The 16,758-nt window shown below is 42.2% G+C and overlaps 1 protein-coding gene across 1 annotated transcript in view; it reads right to left on the bottom strand.

Moving 5' to 3' along the window:
• Positions 1-16,758, bottom strand: part of ADGRB3 (adhesion G protein-coupled receptor B3) — a 564,982-nt gene that overhangs the window by 323,228 nt on the left and 224,996 nt on the right. Inside the window, exons 7-8 of the mRNA XM_066612423.1 lie at positions 4,566-4,667; positions 4,020-4,126 (exon numbers count right to left, since the gene is read on the bottom strand). Coding sequence (XP_066468520.1) covers positions 4,020-4,126; positions 4,566-4,667 — 209 coding nt within the window. The remainder of the gene's footprint in view (positions 1-4,019; positions 4,127-4,565; positions 4,668-16,758) is intronic.

Genomic DNA, 16,758 nt, shown 5'->3' with positions numbered 1-16,758 from the left:
CACTTCTCTCCATTGTGAAAATTGCCCATTGACACCCACTCTCTGTTTCCTGGCCTTCAACCAGTTCTCAATCCATGAGAGGACCTGTCCTCTAATTCCCTGACTGTGGAGTTTTTTCAGTAGCCTTTGGTGAGGGACAGTGTCGAACGCCTTCTGAAAGTCCAGATATATAATGTCCACGGGTTCTCCCGCATCCACATGCCTGTTGACCTTTTCAAAGAATTCTATAAGGTTCGTGAGGCAAGACTTACCCTTACAGAAGCCATGCTGATTCTCCCTCAGCAAGGCCTGTTCATCTATGTGTTTTGAGATTCTATCTTTGATGAGGAATTCCACCATCTTACCCGGTATAGATGTTAGGCTGACTGGCCTATAGTTTCCCGGGTCCCCCCTCTTTCCCTTTTTAAAGATAGGCATGACATTTGCTATCCTCCAATCTTCTGACACCATGGCCGTTTTGAGGGACAAGTTGCATATCTTAGTCAAGAGATCTGCAACTTCATTCTTTAATACCTTAATAACTCTTGGGTGGATGCCATCCGGGCCCAGTGACTTATTGATCTTTAATTTATCAATGAGGTCTGAAACATCTTCTCTTTTAACCTCTATCTGACTTTACTCCTCAGTCAGGAGGGGTCGTTCGGGCAGTGGTATCTGCCTGAGGTCTTCTGCCGTGAAGACAGATGCAAAGAACTCATTTAATTTCTCTACCATCTCTAAGTCTCTTTTTATCTCCCCTTTCCCTCCCTCACCATCTAGAGGGCCAACCTCTTCTCTGGCGGGTTTCCTGCTTCTAACATATTTGAAGAAGCTTTTATAATTCCCCTTAATGTTGCTGGCCATGTGTTCCTCATAGTCTCGCTTGGCCTCCCATATCACCTTCTTACATTTCTTTTCAACCTAATTATTGTTTTAGAATATTTTCTAAATATTCTTAATATGTTTATGATATAGATATGAAATATATATTTTTTTCTAAATATAATTAAGCTAATTGTTGCTTTAGAATAATTTCACTTGAAAGCCAGGGTAAGATGCTAATTAAAATATATTAAGGGCACAATCCAGGAAATGACTTAGAGCCCAATCCTGGGCTTGGCATGCTGACTCACCAGACACGCACTGTCGCAAAAGGTACGTTTGTGGGTCCTACTGCCATTTGAGTGCCGGTGATAGCCCAGTGCTACTGCCAGGTAGGCACCTAACCTCTGCTGCTTTTGTGCTGTCGCAGCCATGTGCCCCGGGCAGCTCAGGATTAGGCTGGTGCAAGCTGCTATAAAGCACTTCTGTGCCATCGAGAGAGCAAACAGGTCTGCACACTCTGGATGCTGGCCCAAGTCCTGCAGAGCTGACGCAAAGGTAAGCACACACCAGCATGGGGGTCAAGGGTGTGGGGAGTGTGGGACAGAGGCATTCTGGGGCTGGAGAGGGTGGGCCCATAAGCAGGTGGGGGTTGAGCAGGGGCGGGACCAGAATCTGGCACTTGTGCTGATCTTAACCCTGTCCCAGGTGGCCCAGAGCAGTTCTAGGCTGCTTGGATTTGCGCCAACCCTTGAGGTGGTGCAGACCCATGTAGCCCCATTGGGGCTGCTGTGACTTTACCCAGGGTAGGGGAATGGAATTTCCCTTGCCCTGGGCTGAGTCGCAACTGGCCCAATCTCAATCTGGATACGGGGCAGATCAGCTAGCCTCCCTGTATCGGCGTGAGTTAAGATTGGGTTTAATTCTTTCTCAGACAAAAAATGTCCTGTGATTACTTCCTGAATTACAGAATAAAAACAGAGATAAAGAAATACTTCCCAGTACAGCTTGTACAGCTTGCAAGTGCCCAATGATAATATAGTATGGAAATGGAAATAATATGGAAATGTTATTGATCAGTTATCCCCAACAGGTTATCCAACCATTGAATTGAGCCACTGAAACATGGCCAGTCAAAATGTTTCTCGTTTGTTGCTTCCAAGAAATAATGTGCCTGAATAACAGTGAAAGTCTAAGCAAAACAAATATAGAATTGGTACCTCGGTGGAGAATGAGGTTATGGCGGACAGTATGGGTAAACATTGAAAAACTTCAGTTTTGTGCAGGAGTCCAAGGGCTTAAAATTCTAATGGCCCAATCCTATTTTCATTTACAATGGCAGATCTCACAATCCACCACCAAGTTCTACTGTGGTGCTGTGAATGTTGTGCCACTACTGTACACACTGGAAACAACTCAGCACAAATGGCCAGAGGTTCTGCCGGAGATGAATGCTGGAGCAAGTAAGCAAGTAAGCAAGTAAGGTGCCGGGGGGAGGGGGCTGTGGGCAGTTCATGAGAGGTTCAGGGCAGGAAGTGGGGTTAGTTGGAGGAGTTGTGAGAGTGGATGGAACTCTGCAGCATATGCCAGATCCCCTCTCTGTTTTCCCAGCCAACATGTCCCAAGCCATCTGGTTACACAGACACACACACACCACCACCACCACCACAGTATGCAGCATGTGCTTCATCAGTACTGCTACATAGCATAAAATGGTGGGGAACAATATTGGGCAGTAAGAGTGTGGTGTGTTCGTCGTGCGGTAGCTAGTGGGTCCTGTACCTTTATAGTCCCTAGCCATGTATACTTTCTGTAGGAGTTCTTACACAATTGTCTGAGGTCTGCTAAAATTCTGCTGTTGTCCCAACTTGCCATTCTATCCCTTGCCTGAGGTCCAACAGAATCTAATGTAAGACATAGCTTATAATCTGTGCTTTGGTCCCAACAGCATAATTGGCAGCAAGCTTACTGAATTCATGAAGCTGCCTTATACTGTCAGTCCATCTAGATTAGTACTGTTAATACTGACTGGCTCTCCAGATCTCAGAAAGGAACCATTCTTTGCCCTGCCTGGAGATGCCAGAGATTAAACTTCAGACCTTCTTCATGCAAAGCATGTGTTCTGCCACTGAGCCATGGTCACTGCAGCTAATGAAAGTTGGGGTCTAGTAAATGCCAAGATGGTAGCCTCTGTGCATCTCCTTGAGTTTCAAGTGGGAACATAAATGTAATAAATAAGACAATAATTCTAGAAACGATTCAAGAGAAACTGTGAAATTTTAAGTTTAAAAAATGGTGTGTATGTGCTGTGTTTGGTTTAGAGGCTAGGAAACAGTATAAAACAGAACATCTCTCTGTCACATGATTAATGAACAAGCATGCAAGGTGGCCTCATGACGTGGGAAAAGATTTCAGGAAAAGTACATCTTGTGAATAAAAATGCCTGTGAGAAACTTGCACTGGAATCTTCTGCTCTAACAGGCAATGCAGTCTTTGCAATGAGTGCCTTTTGAAGCACAATTAGGAGGAAATTGTATACACGGTTATCTGGGAGTAAGCTTCACTGAACTCAGTGGAACTTACTTCTGAGTAGACAAGCATAGGATTGCACTGCTATAATGGAAGAAAATAAATGTGCATTGCTATATTTTGTTATTTAAAAAATCTTTTGAAAAGCATTCAGCACTTCTACTTACGGAGTTAGTAATTTCCTTGTGCAACCTGTGATGACAATTTTATGCAATTGTGGCTGAACCTAGCTGAAGTGTGAACATTCAAAAAAGAGAGTGTCGGCATCTCTGATTCATGAACTTGCCAGTAAAGTGCGGTATGAGTTATTAAATGTTTGACAGTAGCTCCTGTAAATCAAATTTATTCACTATCACATTTTCTAATACACCTAAATATGTTCTTTGTCTTCGATTCCCTATAAACATTTTATAAAGGGAATGATAAAAAGCCCAGAAACTATGTAATGCTTTTAACAGTTACAGGAACTCTGAGTTGGTAAAAAAAAAAATACTAAAGGTGGCAAAAAAAAAATGACAGAAAGCAAGCAGTATTTATCAAAGTCTGTGTTTTTCATCTCTATTTCAGTGGTTTTTGCTTTCCTTTTTCAATCAGCAGGTCTGACTGGGCAGTAATCAGTTAATCCCCATTAATGCTGATGTTTAGCAAGAAATAAATAGAGCAAGTACGAAAGCTGGCTTTGCACCTACTGAATGCTGCAAGTGTCTGTACTCATTTGATATGCATCTAGCAAAGCTAGGTTGTTCCCAAAAGGCCACTCCATGAAGACTGAGAGAGCAGCGTCTGCTAGTGGTGCCTGTGAGTCACAAAGAACAGAGAAAAAATATTTATGGAATAGAAACACAGTCAGAATCAGAGAAGCTTATTCAGGAGAGTTCTATATTTGTTTCAAGTATAGGGACAAACACAATTTCATGCAAGGCAGCGTTAGCAGTAATTCAGGAACCATTCAGGTTTCTCTGCAATGCTTGACCTTTAAAGCATTGTTTAATTTGAGAGAGCTTCGATAATTTGTTTTATTTCCAGCAAACCGACTCAACTATATGCTGTAAATTACTGTCATTACTGTTTAATACATGAGGGTTGAGTGTGTAATAGACAGGCTTAACACATTTCACTCAGACAAACTGTCAGAATGGGGGATACTTAGATGAAAACGCAGTCATAAAAATAATACAGAAAAAAATGGATCTTTTATCCTAATCATGAAGGCTAAGTATTTTTTTAAAAAGTACCTGTAGCATTGAGTGGACACCGATTGAATGCCATGTCTCCTGCTGGAGTCCTTTTCCATACCATTGATATCAAATAATCCTCGGGACATATTTCATAAGGTGCTGTAATTTAAAAAAATGGACCGTGAATATAGGTTTTGACAAATGCATGCAGTGTGTTAGATTGAATGAATCACCAGCTTTAATGTCACTTTTTGGGAACTCATTCTCACTTGATTCAGCACAAAAAGGTGAGAATACCTCCACCATAGAGATGAATTGCTTTAACTATCCCTGGCATTCCCAAATTATCCTTGAGAATTTTATGACCTGTGAGGGAACTAGAGACCTCTAAAAGCAATGTCCAGAACTGTTGAAGAGCAGTATAGTTCCAGGCTTTCTTAGGAAAAAAACATGATAGCTGATCTGGTTTAAAACTATTTTCGTTTTGAAGTATAAATATAGCTTATGATATCACATCCACTCTTAATAAATTGGAAGCTATAGTGCAGGTACAGTATGCTTGGTAGAAAAATGGGGTTCTTACAGCGTAGAGGGTTCCATCAGAAAGAAAGGAAAATTCTCCATTAAAAAAAAAAAAAAGAATTCCTGCTTCTAATGCTCTCTCCCAAACTGTTGGGGACTGAATAGAATCATAGGGCACAGTCCTATCCTGCGCTGGAACAGGCAAGCCAAGATGCTTGCACTGTATCCAGCACAGGATATGGGCCAGGAGCGGCTCATCCAGAGGCAAGGGGAAACTTTTCCCCTTACCCCTGGGTAAGGGCTGCTGGCCCCATGGGTCTCCTGAGGTGGCACAGTGGCTTGCAGCCAATCCATTCTCCCCAGGAATGGGGGTTGGTATCCGGCATAACAGCAGATCCCAGCCCGATCTCCCGCTCCCCACCCACCCAGCCCTGGGGCTGCCCACCTTCCACCCTCCCCATGCCCAGGAATACTTAGGAATGATCCACTTAAAGTGCAATCAGAAGTTCTATCACATGGGACTTTCTCCTTGGTAAGTGAGTATAGGATGGCAGTACATGTGCTGCAGCCAAGCCATGTCTGCACAGCCTGTACTTGTGCCTCTGATTCTGATATACATATGTTCTTACTTTTTTCCATTGTACTTTATATTGTTGATATGGGTCCAATAATCAAACCTGTTTAGATCATTTTGAATCTTGATTCTGTTTTTCAGAATGTTAGCTATGCCCCCTTTCAGTTCCATGTCATCTGCAAATCTGATGGACACCCCCTCTATCCCTCTTCCAATCGATTAAAAATTATTTAACAGACCAGTGAGGGAGCAAAACTGGGCAGATAGGGGGATGTAATGGAGGCAGGGAAACTGTGGGAGGAGGTAGAATTGATGGCAATGGCATGCACTGGAACTTTCCCCCTTTCCTGCAGTCTCCATGCTCCTTTTTTCTCCTTGGTCCTGCCACTACAGTTTTCACTAGCACATGTCCAAGGAGACCCTCTGCAGAGCGGGAAGTTTACGGAGATGTAAGGAGATTTAAAGCCTCTTTCACCTCTGAAGCCTCTCGATTCCCCCCCCCCCCCCGCTGGATACAGCATACCCTTGGCACAGCTGTACTAACAGAGCAGGGGGAAGGATAGGATTGGGCTCAGAGTGTCTTAACGGATGACAAAAAGATCCTACACAGAAGTTTCAATGGTGCTATTATGAAGTGCATAAAAAAGGTTGCTAAATATGTTTCAGCATTTGCTCTCTCAAATCATAAGTCAAGAAAGTTGACAGTGCCAGTAGAGTGAGAATGTGTGTTAATGGCAAACATTTAAGAAAGGGAGTTGTTTTCACTTCATCCTAAGTGCTATAGAAAAAATAATTCTAAAGCACTGGAAGAAAAGAGTAACATGTTCAGGAGGATTTTTTATAGCTGGTGCACACGTTTTTCCTACCCAGGCATGTTCTAGAACTATTATGTGTGTGACTCCTGTTCATGCACGCAAAGACTGCAATTTAGTTTTGTTGCTTTTGAACAACAACAACAACACTATCCTTTGAAATGAGTAAGAGTACAGACAGCTGTGTGCATAGTCAGGCTTAAAAATAGCTTTTAGAAAGGGCAAAGTGGTTGTTTTTCAAGCTGCACATTTACAGAAGTAAATTTATCCATGATTAGGACCAGCAGGTCAATGCTTTAAACAGCACATAGCTGCATCTACTTATACAGTACTCCGCCACTGGACAGAAGAGGAATAGCCATGGCAATCTGTCCACACTATAGGGCATTGCAGAAGAAAAGATTCTCTCTCTCTCTCTCTCTCTCTCTCTCTCTCTCTCTCTCTCTCTCTCTCTCTCTCTCTCAGGAGCACATACAGGAATCGCAGGGGCTGCAAGAGTAGAGAAAATTAGTGAAAGTTGTGTCCCACCCACCTCCTGCAACAACTTCTTCTTCTTCTTCAGGGAGCTTACTTTACCCAGTTGAATTGAGCCATAATCAGAATCATTTCAAAGGACTGTCAAAGAAACATTGTCAAAGGACTGAAATAACATCTGAAATGCTGAAACCACCAGGAGCAGGAGGTAGAAGCTCCACTAAAATACCGGGAGGAAAACTAGAACACAAATTTTCTCAGCCAAAAATTCGCTAAGACTCTAGAACTGGATAATAGAAGTTAAAATCCGGCTTCTACAAAAACCCACTCCCATCTGAACACGGGGGCGGGGGGGGGGAGAGCACATTTATAACTAACCCAAGAAGTCTCAGCTAATCATGGGTGCAAAGATAATCTGGTTGAGGTAATCCCTGCTGTATGGAACTCCATATCATTGGATCATGACTGGACACTAGGCTCCCTATATATATGCCAGAATTGCTGGCATGGCAGTATCCATATTCTAATTGTACAGGAAGTACACACATATTTGCAGCAGCCAAATGCATACATATGTTCCCTCTCTTTCATTTATTTTATTGTAATATTGATATAAAAATACACTCAGATTTCCCAACCTCTTGGTAAGCAAAATGCACTGAAAGGATGCAAAATGAGAAGAAACTGACAAACAGCACATTTATTTCAGTTTACAAAAGTTTGTCTCTATTTTTCCTATATTTTATTTGTTGCCTGTTTAGCTATGGTTTTAGTGCGCATTACCAACAGAGTTGTCAAGCCCCTATTCATTCATTAGATATATGGTCCTGAAGGGGGCGCTGAGCAGCCAGTTGCTAGGATCCCTGGCCACTGCTGTAATCCCAGTTCCAATATTACAGCAAGATGTTGCATCACTGAGGATTATTATGAGGGAAAATACAGGGAGCAGTGGTGGACAAAGAGGCACAATGGATAATGGCTCTACAGTTCCAGAAGGGATAGGGAAGGGGATGTGAAACTGGAAGATGAGGGAGGCAGATTCATGGCAACAAAGATTCAGATGTCCATCTAGGGCAGGAGTGTCAAATATAAGGCCCTGGGGCCGAACTCGGCCCATGAAAGCTTTTTATCTGGCCCTTGGGCTCTCAGCTGTTGAGCAGTGCTGAGCTGTTACTGCTGAAAGGATGGCCTGCATGACAATTGGGCTCTGCTATATTTTGAAATATGATCATGATTTGCATATTTTCTCTTCCGTCATTTGCAGCTAATGTGTTCCTAAGTGAGAAAAAAGTGCTTATTTATGGTTATGACCTGCTTAATGACATCACTTCCTGCCTAATGACATCACTTTCTGCCCTCAGCAGGCATCATAAATGCTATTTGGCCTGCTGTATGAAATGGGTTTGGCACCCCTGATCTAGGGCTTATCCTGGAAGTTACTGCAGATAATGATACATTGAGAGCACTATCAAATAACTCATGATTGATTAGAGAGTTAGCAAAAAAGACATGTTATAACATATAATTCAGGGGACATAATGGTGGGCTTGGATGTCAGAATCCAAGTTTTGGTCTCTGTTCAACAATTAAAGGTTGTCCAATAATTATAAGTCATGTTCTCTTACCTGAAGCTATCTTGCAGGAATATGGTCAAGGTGGGGAAATATTTGACGGTAAGCCATCCTGAGTCCTTCGGGTCAGGACAAGGGATTGATCAAAACACATTAAAAATAGGCTGTGACTATTGGTCACGGTTCACCATAAACTTTGGGTATTTTTATGCCATATGGCCTTATAGAGCTTGTCTCTATGAACCAATTTCATTTTAACGTTTTGCAAAACCATGTTAAAGACAGTGCTAACTTACCTGTAGTCCAAATTCAAATTTACTGTCACCAGTACTGCACTGTAAGAAATTTTCTCTCATATGCTATCTTATATCATTGTCTTCCTCTCCTGCAATGAAACTTCTTAACTCAAGATTAAGTCATAGCTGTACTCTATCTATGAACCCCTGCTAATTGTGTAAGAGGCACTTTTTCAAGTGGGTGCTCCTTTTTTTTAGCAAGGGGAGAGTAACTGGCCCACCTCACCCTAGCACTGTCTGTTCTAGTGGTATTCATTTGCATCTTTTTAGATTGTGAGCCCTTTTGAGACAAGGAACCATTTGGTCATTTGATTTTTCTCTGTAAACCGCTTTGTGAACTTTTAGTTGAAAAGCGGTATATAAATACTGTTAAAAATAATAATAATAATAATAATAATAATAATAATAATAATACTCTAACAAATGTGGTGGTGAACTGTCATTTTTAGGTTAATGCCAAAGCTACTTTGTCATTCTTTCTTCCATTAATTATCCAGTCACAAACATTTCAACATCATGGGCTTTTATTCCGAGCTTTTTTCCTCCTCACTTGATAGATTTGTTTTGCATCAAAATTAAGCAAAGCGTGAATAATGGGTTTAAAAAAAAATGCCATAGAAATACATAGGAGTGTTCAGTCTCTCCAAAAAGTGTCAGTGAACTCAAGTTGCTAAAAATATAGTAAAAAGCAAGGGTTGTATCCTAAGATGCTTCTTCCATTCTTGGAAGAAACTCAGTTTGCAGAAGTTTCAGGGGGTTGGTGGGAGACAACTTTCACCAATTTTCTCTACCCTTGCAGCCCCTGTGACTCCTGAGTATGTGCTCCTGAGAGCTGGAGAACCCACAGGAGAGATATATGGCTCGTGCAGGGAGATGAAGAGAGAAGGGAGAGATAAGAGAAAACCACTGCTTTCCCTCTCTAGTGCAAAATAGAGTTTCCTCCACAAACAAGTGAATGGTCCAGTCCTAAGGGTCATTTACGCTGCAGGAACAAGTGTTCTGGCAGAATAAACAGCTTTACGGTTTATGCTGTAAAGACGGCGCCAGCAAGTGCGGCCTATTTACAGTGTTTGTTCTGCGCGCAAGTGCATTTTCAACACTCCCACGATATCATGTCACATACCGCTATGGACATTCATTGTTTGTTTGCTTTAATGTACAGTGATATACAGTAATTATATTGCTTTGAGGAACATGACAAGTGAACAGAGAAAGCAATGATGATGTGCTCATGGAAGTGAAAAGATGAATGAAGCTTTGTTCTTATGGTTCACACAGCAAAGGCAAGGGCATGCCTATCACAGGCCTGATCCTGGAAGAGAAAGCTCAGGTTTTCTGCAAGGAATTTAATGAAGGGGAACCTGATTTAATGGCTAGCATAGGCTGGCTTGATCACTGGAAAAAAGATATAAGATAAACAGGTCAATATCTGTAGTAAAAATTATCAGCAAATTTGGAAAAAATTCTGAAATTGAAAGCAAAATGTCAATGTTTCCTCAACAATGGAGGATTATCAAGTGAGCAGGTATATAACTGACGAGACAGACTATAGTTTAAGCACTGCCTTCAAAAAACTTTAGCTTCCCTGTCTGAAACTCCTAGGTACAAACGAAGCAAGAAAAAATGGATAATTCTAGGCTGTAGTAACATTACTTGTAACCAGAAACTAAAACCTGCATTTATTAGAAAGGTCAGAAAACCAGGAGCTTTCAAAAACCTAGTTCCTATTGCACTGTCAGTTTTCTACAAGAACAGAAGAATGAAAGGATAAATCCAAAAACTTTTAAAGGTTGAGCTTTCAATGAATTTGTTCCTTCAGTAGAACAATATTTGAAATCACTAAACTACCAAGGATCTTTGTCACTGACAATGCAGCATCTCGTCCTGATGAGGATGAACTGCTTCTTGTTAACCTCAATCTAGTTTTTCAAGTGTGCAGGCTGCCAGGAGGCAGCTGCACATCGCTATAAGCTTGTATGCTTATAATGATGCTGAAAGGCAAGATTTTCACTCACTAAGCATTTAAAGGTGCAATCCTACCCTGCTCTGGAACAGGCAAGCCAAGAGGCTCAGCCAAAGCGGCTTAGCCAGAGGCAAGGGGAAACTTTTCCCCTTACCCCTGGGTAAGGCGCTCTTGCCCCAATGGGTCTCCTCTGACTTGCGCCACCTCCTGAAGTGCTGTGAGTCCGAGGAGAGCAGAGCAGCTTCAAGTTGCTCCAAACTCCCCAGGAATAGGGGTTAAGATCCTTACTGTACTTTTTGTGGAAATGCAAAATAGTGCAAATTAAATTAAGAAAGACTTAGAGAAAACATAGAATGTACAGCATGTCTTATTGTGTGACAATTATTATTAAGAGCTAAAACCTCTTCTAAAAAGGCAGACTCCAAATGTGTCAGTCAGTTGCCCCAGAGCTCTCCAGTTCCTGGGTCAGGACCCAGAAATGGGTTGAAGCAGAGCTATTGCTGCTGCCATTTTGATTTGAGGCCCAAGTCTGAATAGTTTGAACAGGCAGAGCCAGAGATCCTAGATGAGGGAAATCTCAGGGGAAGTTCACTGCTGGAGAGGCTGCTTTGGCCAAGTCCTCTATTCTTCAGTGAACTATCTTCAGTGACCCCCCTCCCCGTTCTGCTTGCTCTCCTCTGCTGTGGCAGTGCCTTCTAATTTGCCTTGACTTGCTTTGCCTCACTTCCTCTTTCCCTCCACATTTCAAAATTGAGTGCACACTGTTTTCATGCCACTCTCTCTGCCCCTTCTCTGTCCTTCCAACAGGTCTGGAAAGAAAGAAGGGACAGAATAACAGAGGAGCAGCACACTCTGATTGACCACTAGTGGGCAGGAAAAGAAGACACACACTTCTCCATTCCCTTTGCTGCTCAGTGGTTTCTTGAAGGCAGGTTTCATGTTGTAGGCTAGAGTTTGAAGTCCCAGCTCTTGAGAGGATGAAGACCACTGAACTAGTGAATCACTGGGTACAGTGAACAGAAACAATAAGCAAGACTTGTTTGACAACATTCCTAAAAGAACAATGATCCAAATCTTAAACATAGTTACAAAAAAGAAATCAAAACCTTAATGAATGACTCTTTTCCTATACAGTACTTTTAAAATCAGGTATCATTTCACCTTTGTTTCAAGAACTAGGTGACCAATAAAGTCAGATGAAGTGGTTATACTGTCAAAAAGAGGGACTGAACAGGAAGAATTAAGATATCGCACTAGCATGGCTAGTGCTACTAGCCACTTATATGACAGCGTACTGGTGTGTGAAGAGATGTAAATAAGACAGTTATGGGCTAGGAAAAAGTTGACCCAAGACTGTGTTCTCAGAAATGTAGTCAAACCACTAATGAGCAGAAGTTTTAAAACAAATTAAAACATGATATTAAATCAAAGTGAAACCCTCAGCTATAACTGATGCAAAATCTCTGTAAATAATAATTTAACTTATTATATTCTGAAATGTCTTCAGTCATTAATATTATCTGACCCTGTAATTTCTGTAACTGTCTTGTTTGTGCTCTAGGATAAAATGAAAGCCTCAAACAAAATCAATGCACATCACACACTACTTACTAGTGTGTGACTTGTAAATCTATTTGTAAAATATGTTATTAACAGCAGGTGGCAACCTTTGAAAATTGGTTTTTAACAGCACCATTTTCCCAGTGAAGACATGCATGCAAATATTGTTAAAGAAATATTTTCTAAATTGGTATTGTTTTATCTGAATCTCTTCTTACTGAAAGAGTTTGCCTTAATTTTGGCCTTTATTGTACTGAACAGAAAAATTTCTTTTTCAGTTAGAATCAGCGTTTAAAACTACTGCAGGTTTTTTGTCCCTGTTATGGTTCAATAATATGCATCATTTAAAAACAATTCACTAAAGAGAGAAGGTTCATCCTCATTATTTTTAATATGCTGCTTGACATCCTCTGGGCTTAAGCTGTGATTGTATAAGAGGCCTGATATACACAAATAGCAAAATGGGGTAAAACGATTGTGAGGTACAGCTGGAGTAGTCTCTGCTAGTGTTCTGGAATCAGCTGAAGGTGATTCTATTTCTAAATGCCTTTACTGACTTGATGTAATAGTCATTTTGTGCTGCTGTGGATTTCAATCTACTTTTAACCCTCCTCTGCCTGTTCATTTTATGTCATTTAGTCCCATTGTTTATATTATTGTTTTATTGTATTTTAATGTGTTTATGGCAAGCCTCCTTGAATCTTATGAGAGGGCCAGGATATAAATGTTTAAAATAAATTGAATGAAATAAACTGCACCCTTCCAGGCTGCAGGTGTGGGAAAACATTTATGGATGTTCCTTGATGTTAAAAACTCCCTACAATGAGGAGCTGAGAGAAAACCTTTCTCCGTGGAAGTGCTACTTTTCTGTTTATGGGGCTTTTATAACAGAGGGGAGCATTCAAAAGTGGAATGCATATAGTCGATTCTGTGAACACAGGACTGTCCCACCTCATTCCCATATCTACTAAATGTATAGATCAGGCCTGAGGAAACTGCACACTTGCATTCAGCCACTGGATTTCTGGGAGAGCCACACTGAGATTAGAGAGAGGGTGAGGTGAAGGCCCCAACTCTCAATGTTTTCTGCCACCAGAGTGACCTGCTAACTACAGGTCCAACCTTGTTATACACTGATTTTTTGATACACGGATTTGACTCAACTCGAATGGCCACTGCAAATGAGAAGGAATGTGCTGATTCCTGGAGAAGGGGAAAAAATCCATCCCTTTAAAACAGTTTAAAAAAAAAACAAAACTGCTTTCCTTACTGTTGTAGAGACAGTCATGCAAGTGATCATTCCATTCAAGCCATGATGTGCATGTACAACCTCCTGATTTTAGAAATGGGCTATGTCAGAAGGCCAGATGCAAGGGAGGGCACCAGAATGAGGTCTCTTGTTATCTGGTGTGCTCCCTGGGGCATTTGGTGGGCCGCTGTGAGATACAGGAAGCTGGACTAGATGGGCCTATGGCCTGATCCAGTGGAGCTGTTCTTATGTTCTAAAGGAAAGGGGTCCTTTTCATTTCTAATTGCTGACTGCCTCTCTACAACAGTAAGAAAGGCTGTTTTTAAACCACTATTGTAAAGGGTCGCATTTTTTGATTTTTTAAAAATTGCTTTTATTTAACACATTTTATGGTATCAGCAGGGAGTCCCAGAAACAAACCTCTGCTATTGCTGGGGCATGACCTTATCACATTAGGAGCAATGGAAGGGCAAGAAACCTGGAAGTGGGTCTTTAAATCTATTTTTACACTGTTTTTTTATCCACTGATTTTTTTATCCAGTCGGGGTTCTGAAACAGAACGCTAGCAGATTTATTTATTTATTTGTTTGTTTGTTTGTTTATTTATTTATTTAGCGTATAGCATATAATACATGGACTTATATATCAGTTAGACTAGATCAAATGTAAATGTCCAGTTCATGCAGCCATTCAAGGACAGAGTTTCCTTCAAAGAAAAAGTTAGACCATGGGCCAGTATACGCCCTCAGTTTGCAGCCAAACACAATGTGGTACATGGTTTGGTGGGATAACCCGAAATCACACTGAGGGGTAGATAGTAGCCCCCATTTAAACATTTAGTCCTGACAAACACCATGTAGGGTACGGATCCTATGCAAAGTTTTCCAATCCTGGCAAGGTAAGTCGAAACCTGGCACCTTAAGTGTAGGATCATCTATATATCTACCCATTTCTGGGTGTTTGGCTGCCCATTTAACTTTCCATTGGGCACTGATGTTGAAATTGTTGAGCAGATGTTGTGCTAGTGCCAGAGAAGGCTTCCTGGATTTGAGCCTACAGATTGATAGATGAGGAAGATCGGCATGGACTGGTAAAAGTGGGTTGTTGGTGATTTTTCTGTATTCTTTCACTAAAGCCTCTTGTCTCCATAGGGCTGGTGGTGCTTTGTGGCTCAAAACGGGGAGCCAACAGACAGGAGTGGGTCTTATACAGCCGCTTATGATTCTCATGGTTTCATTTAATCTGGCATCAATCTTGCTAGTATGACAGCTTTTAAGTCATACTGGAGCACATAATTCTCGTGCGGAGTAGATCAATCCTAATGCTGATGTTCTGAGAGTGGTGGCTACCCTAGCAGATAATGAGACATGACCTGTAGTTCTATTGCTGCTGGTGCCACTTGGTCTGCATCCTTCCTTCTCTCTTGGGATGCCAACTGGGAAACCAGATAGTGCCACCTCAGGGGTCCAGATCTGGCATTGTAGGCTCCAATTTCTAACTCCTACCATAAAATTATTAAAAATGTTTTTGTGTGATTCCTGGTTTCCCTATTAATAGTTACTTGTTGTAACTACCTGTTGTAACTGCTGTTACAATTATAGGAAAATTTGCCTCCAAAGAGTAGCTTAGTGTCCAATTATGTACTTCAGAAACATCAGGCTGAGCAGCATAGCATATGATGAAATGTCCTTGGGTGTTGATCCAACAACAGCTACACCAGCACAATAGTCCTGCCATGATAGCCCCAGTTCTGCTGATGGATGTGCCATGGACACCAATGTAACAGTGGACCAACAGTGTAGCTCCAACACTAATTCTACTACTGCTGGTGCAAACCCCCCAACAGGAGGGGACATGGAAGAGATGTGTAAAGAACATGGGTAGGATGAGGAGAAGTCAATGTTTGCCAAATCCTAAACCTTTCAGATGACAGACACACCCAAACATCAGCAAAACACTGCACCAATGACGGAGACGGATGGGAATTTAAAAAGGCATAGGAAACAGTGGGGAAGGGAAAAAAAACACTGGGAAAACTCACTCCTTCGGTGCTCCCTTCACCCTGGCCACTTTCTTACAGCAGAGCATAGACTACACTTGACAGCCAATTACAGCATATCAACCCTAGTAGTTAAGCCCCTGTCAGGGAGACCAGATGACAAGGTGTGTGGCATGAGACTATACTTCTCTGCCTTCATGCCATCCACACTTAGAATATACAAAGGAGAACTTCAGTGATGGAAACTATGGAGAAGGGCACTTTGCACACAAAGGGAGCACTTGCATACAACAACCTGTTGTCCTTTACAACATGTACACTTTGTTAACATGTTCCTCATAATTCTTATTGCAAGCACTCGGCTCCAGGAGAACTCTGCGCACAAACACCCAAGTGGATGTTTCACTTCACCACCCCAACACAGGGGATGTACACCCCACACAGGTTAGCAATAGAGAGGAGGAAATGCTATGCTGCAATATATTGGTGCTGCTTACCTATCTTGTTTCCCTGCCCACCTACCTCCAAAATCTGACCTTCTAGTATTGTCTATGGTATCTTTGCTATAAACCACGTTGCCTATCCATCCCCTCCTTTTGCAATAGCTAATAGCAGTAAGTTTCTGCTCTTTCTTTGCATATGCCAAATACTCTAACAATGGCTACCATTATTCAAACACTCAGGGGCAGCTCTTTTGTTTTATAGGACAATAGCATTGCCATGTGGGGCAGAATGGTTATTCATCACAAAGTTTGCCTGCGGCCACACACCACCACCACAGGAGAGAAAAAAGCAAGGAAACAGCTGCCATGGCATCCTGTGTGCAGCAGGGTAGCCGCCAGCGGCTCCTCAGGGGAAAGGGACTTTTGCCCCCTTCCGCCAGGTAAGGCAAGTAGCCCCGCATTGGGGCTACTTGATTCTAAGGCATCCCTTGGGTTCCCGTAGAATCAAGACCCTCTGTGTCGGGCCACCAGCCCAACATGGAGGCTCTGGATGCAGAAGAGCAGAGTTCCTCTGGTCCCACCTCCCTCCCACCCTGCTCCCTCCCCCTGGCACACCTCCTCTCCACCCTCTCCCTGCCTTCCGCCTGCCTCCTCCACCCCAAAATGCCTCCTCCCTGCCTCCCTCCATGTCCCCACCTACCTCTTCGCTGCCCAGTGGTTCAGGCAACCATGGAGCAGCAGAGCAGCGGCGGTCCACCAGCACTAGCCCAGCACTGGGCAGCGCTGA

Source organism: Tiliqua scincoides, chromosome 1, assembly GCF_035046505.1.
Source record: "Tiliqua scincoides isolate rTilSci1 chromosome 1, rTilSci1.hap2, whole genome shotgun sequence".
NCBI lineage: Eukaryota > Metazoa > Chordata > Lepidosauria > Squamata > Scincidae > Tiliqua > Tiliqua scincoides.
The sequence above is the reverse complement of the archived record's forward strand: the minus strand, read 5'-3'. Positions and strand labels throughout refer to the sequence as shown.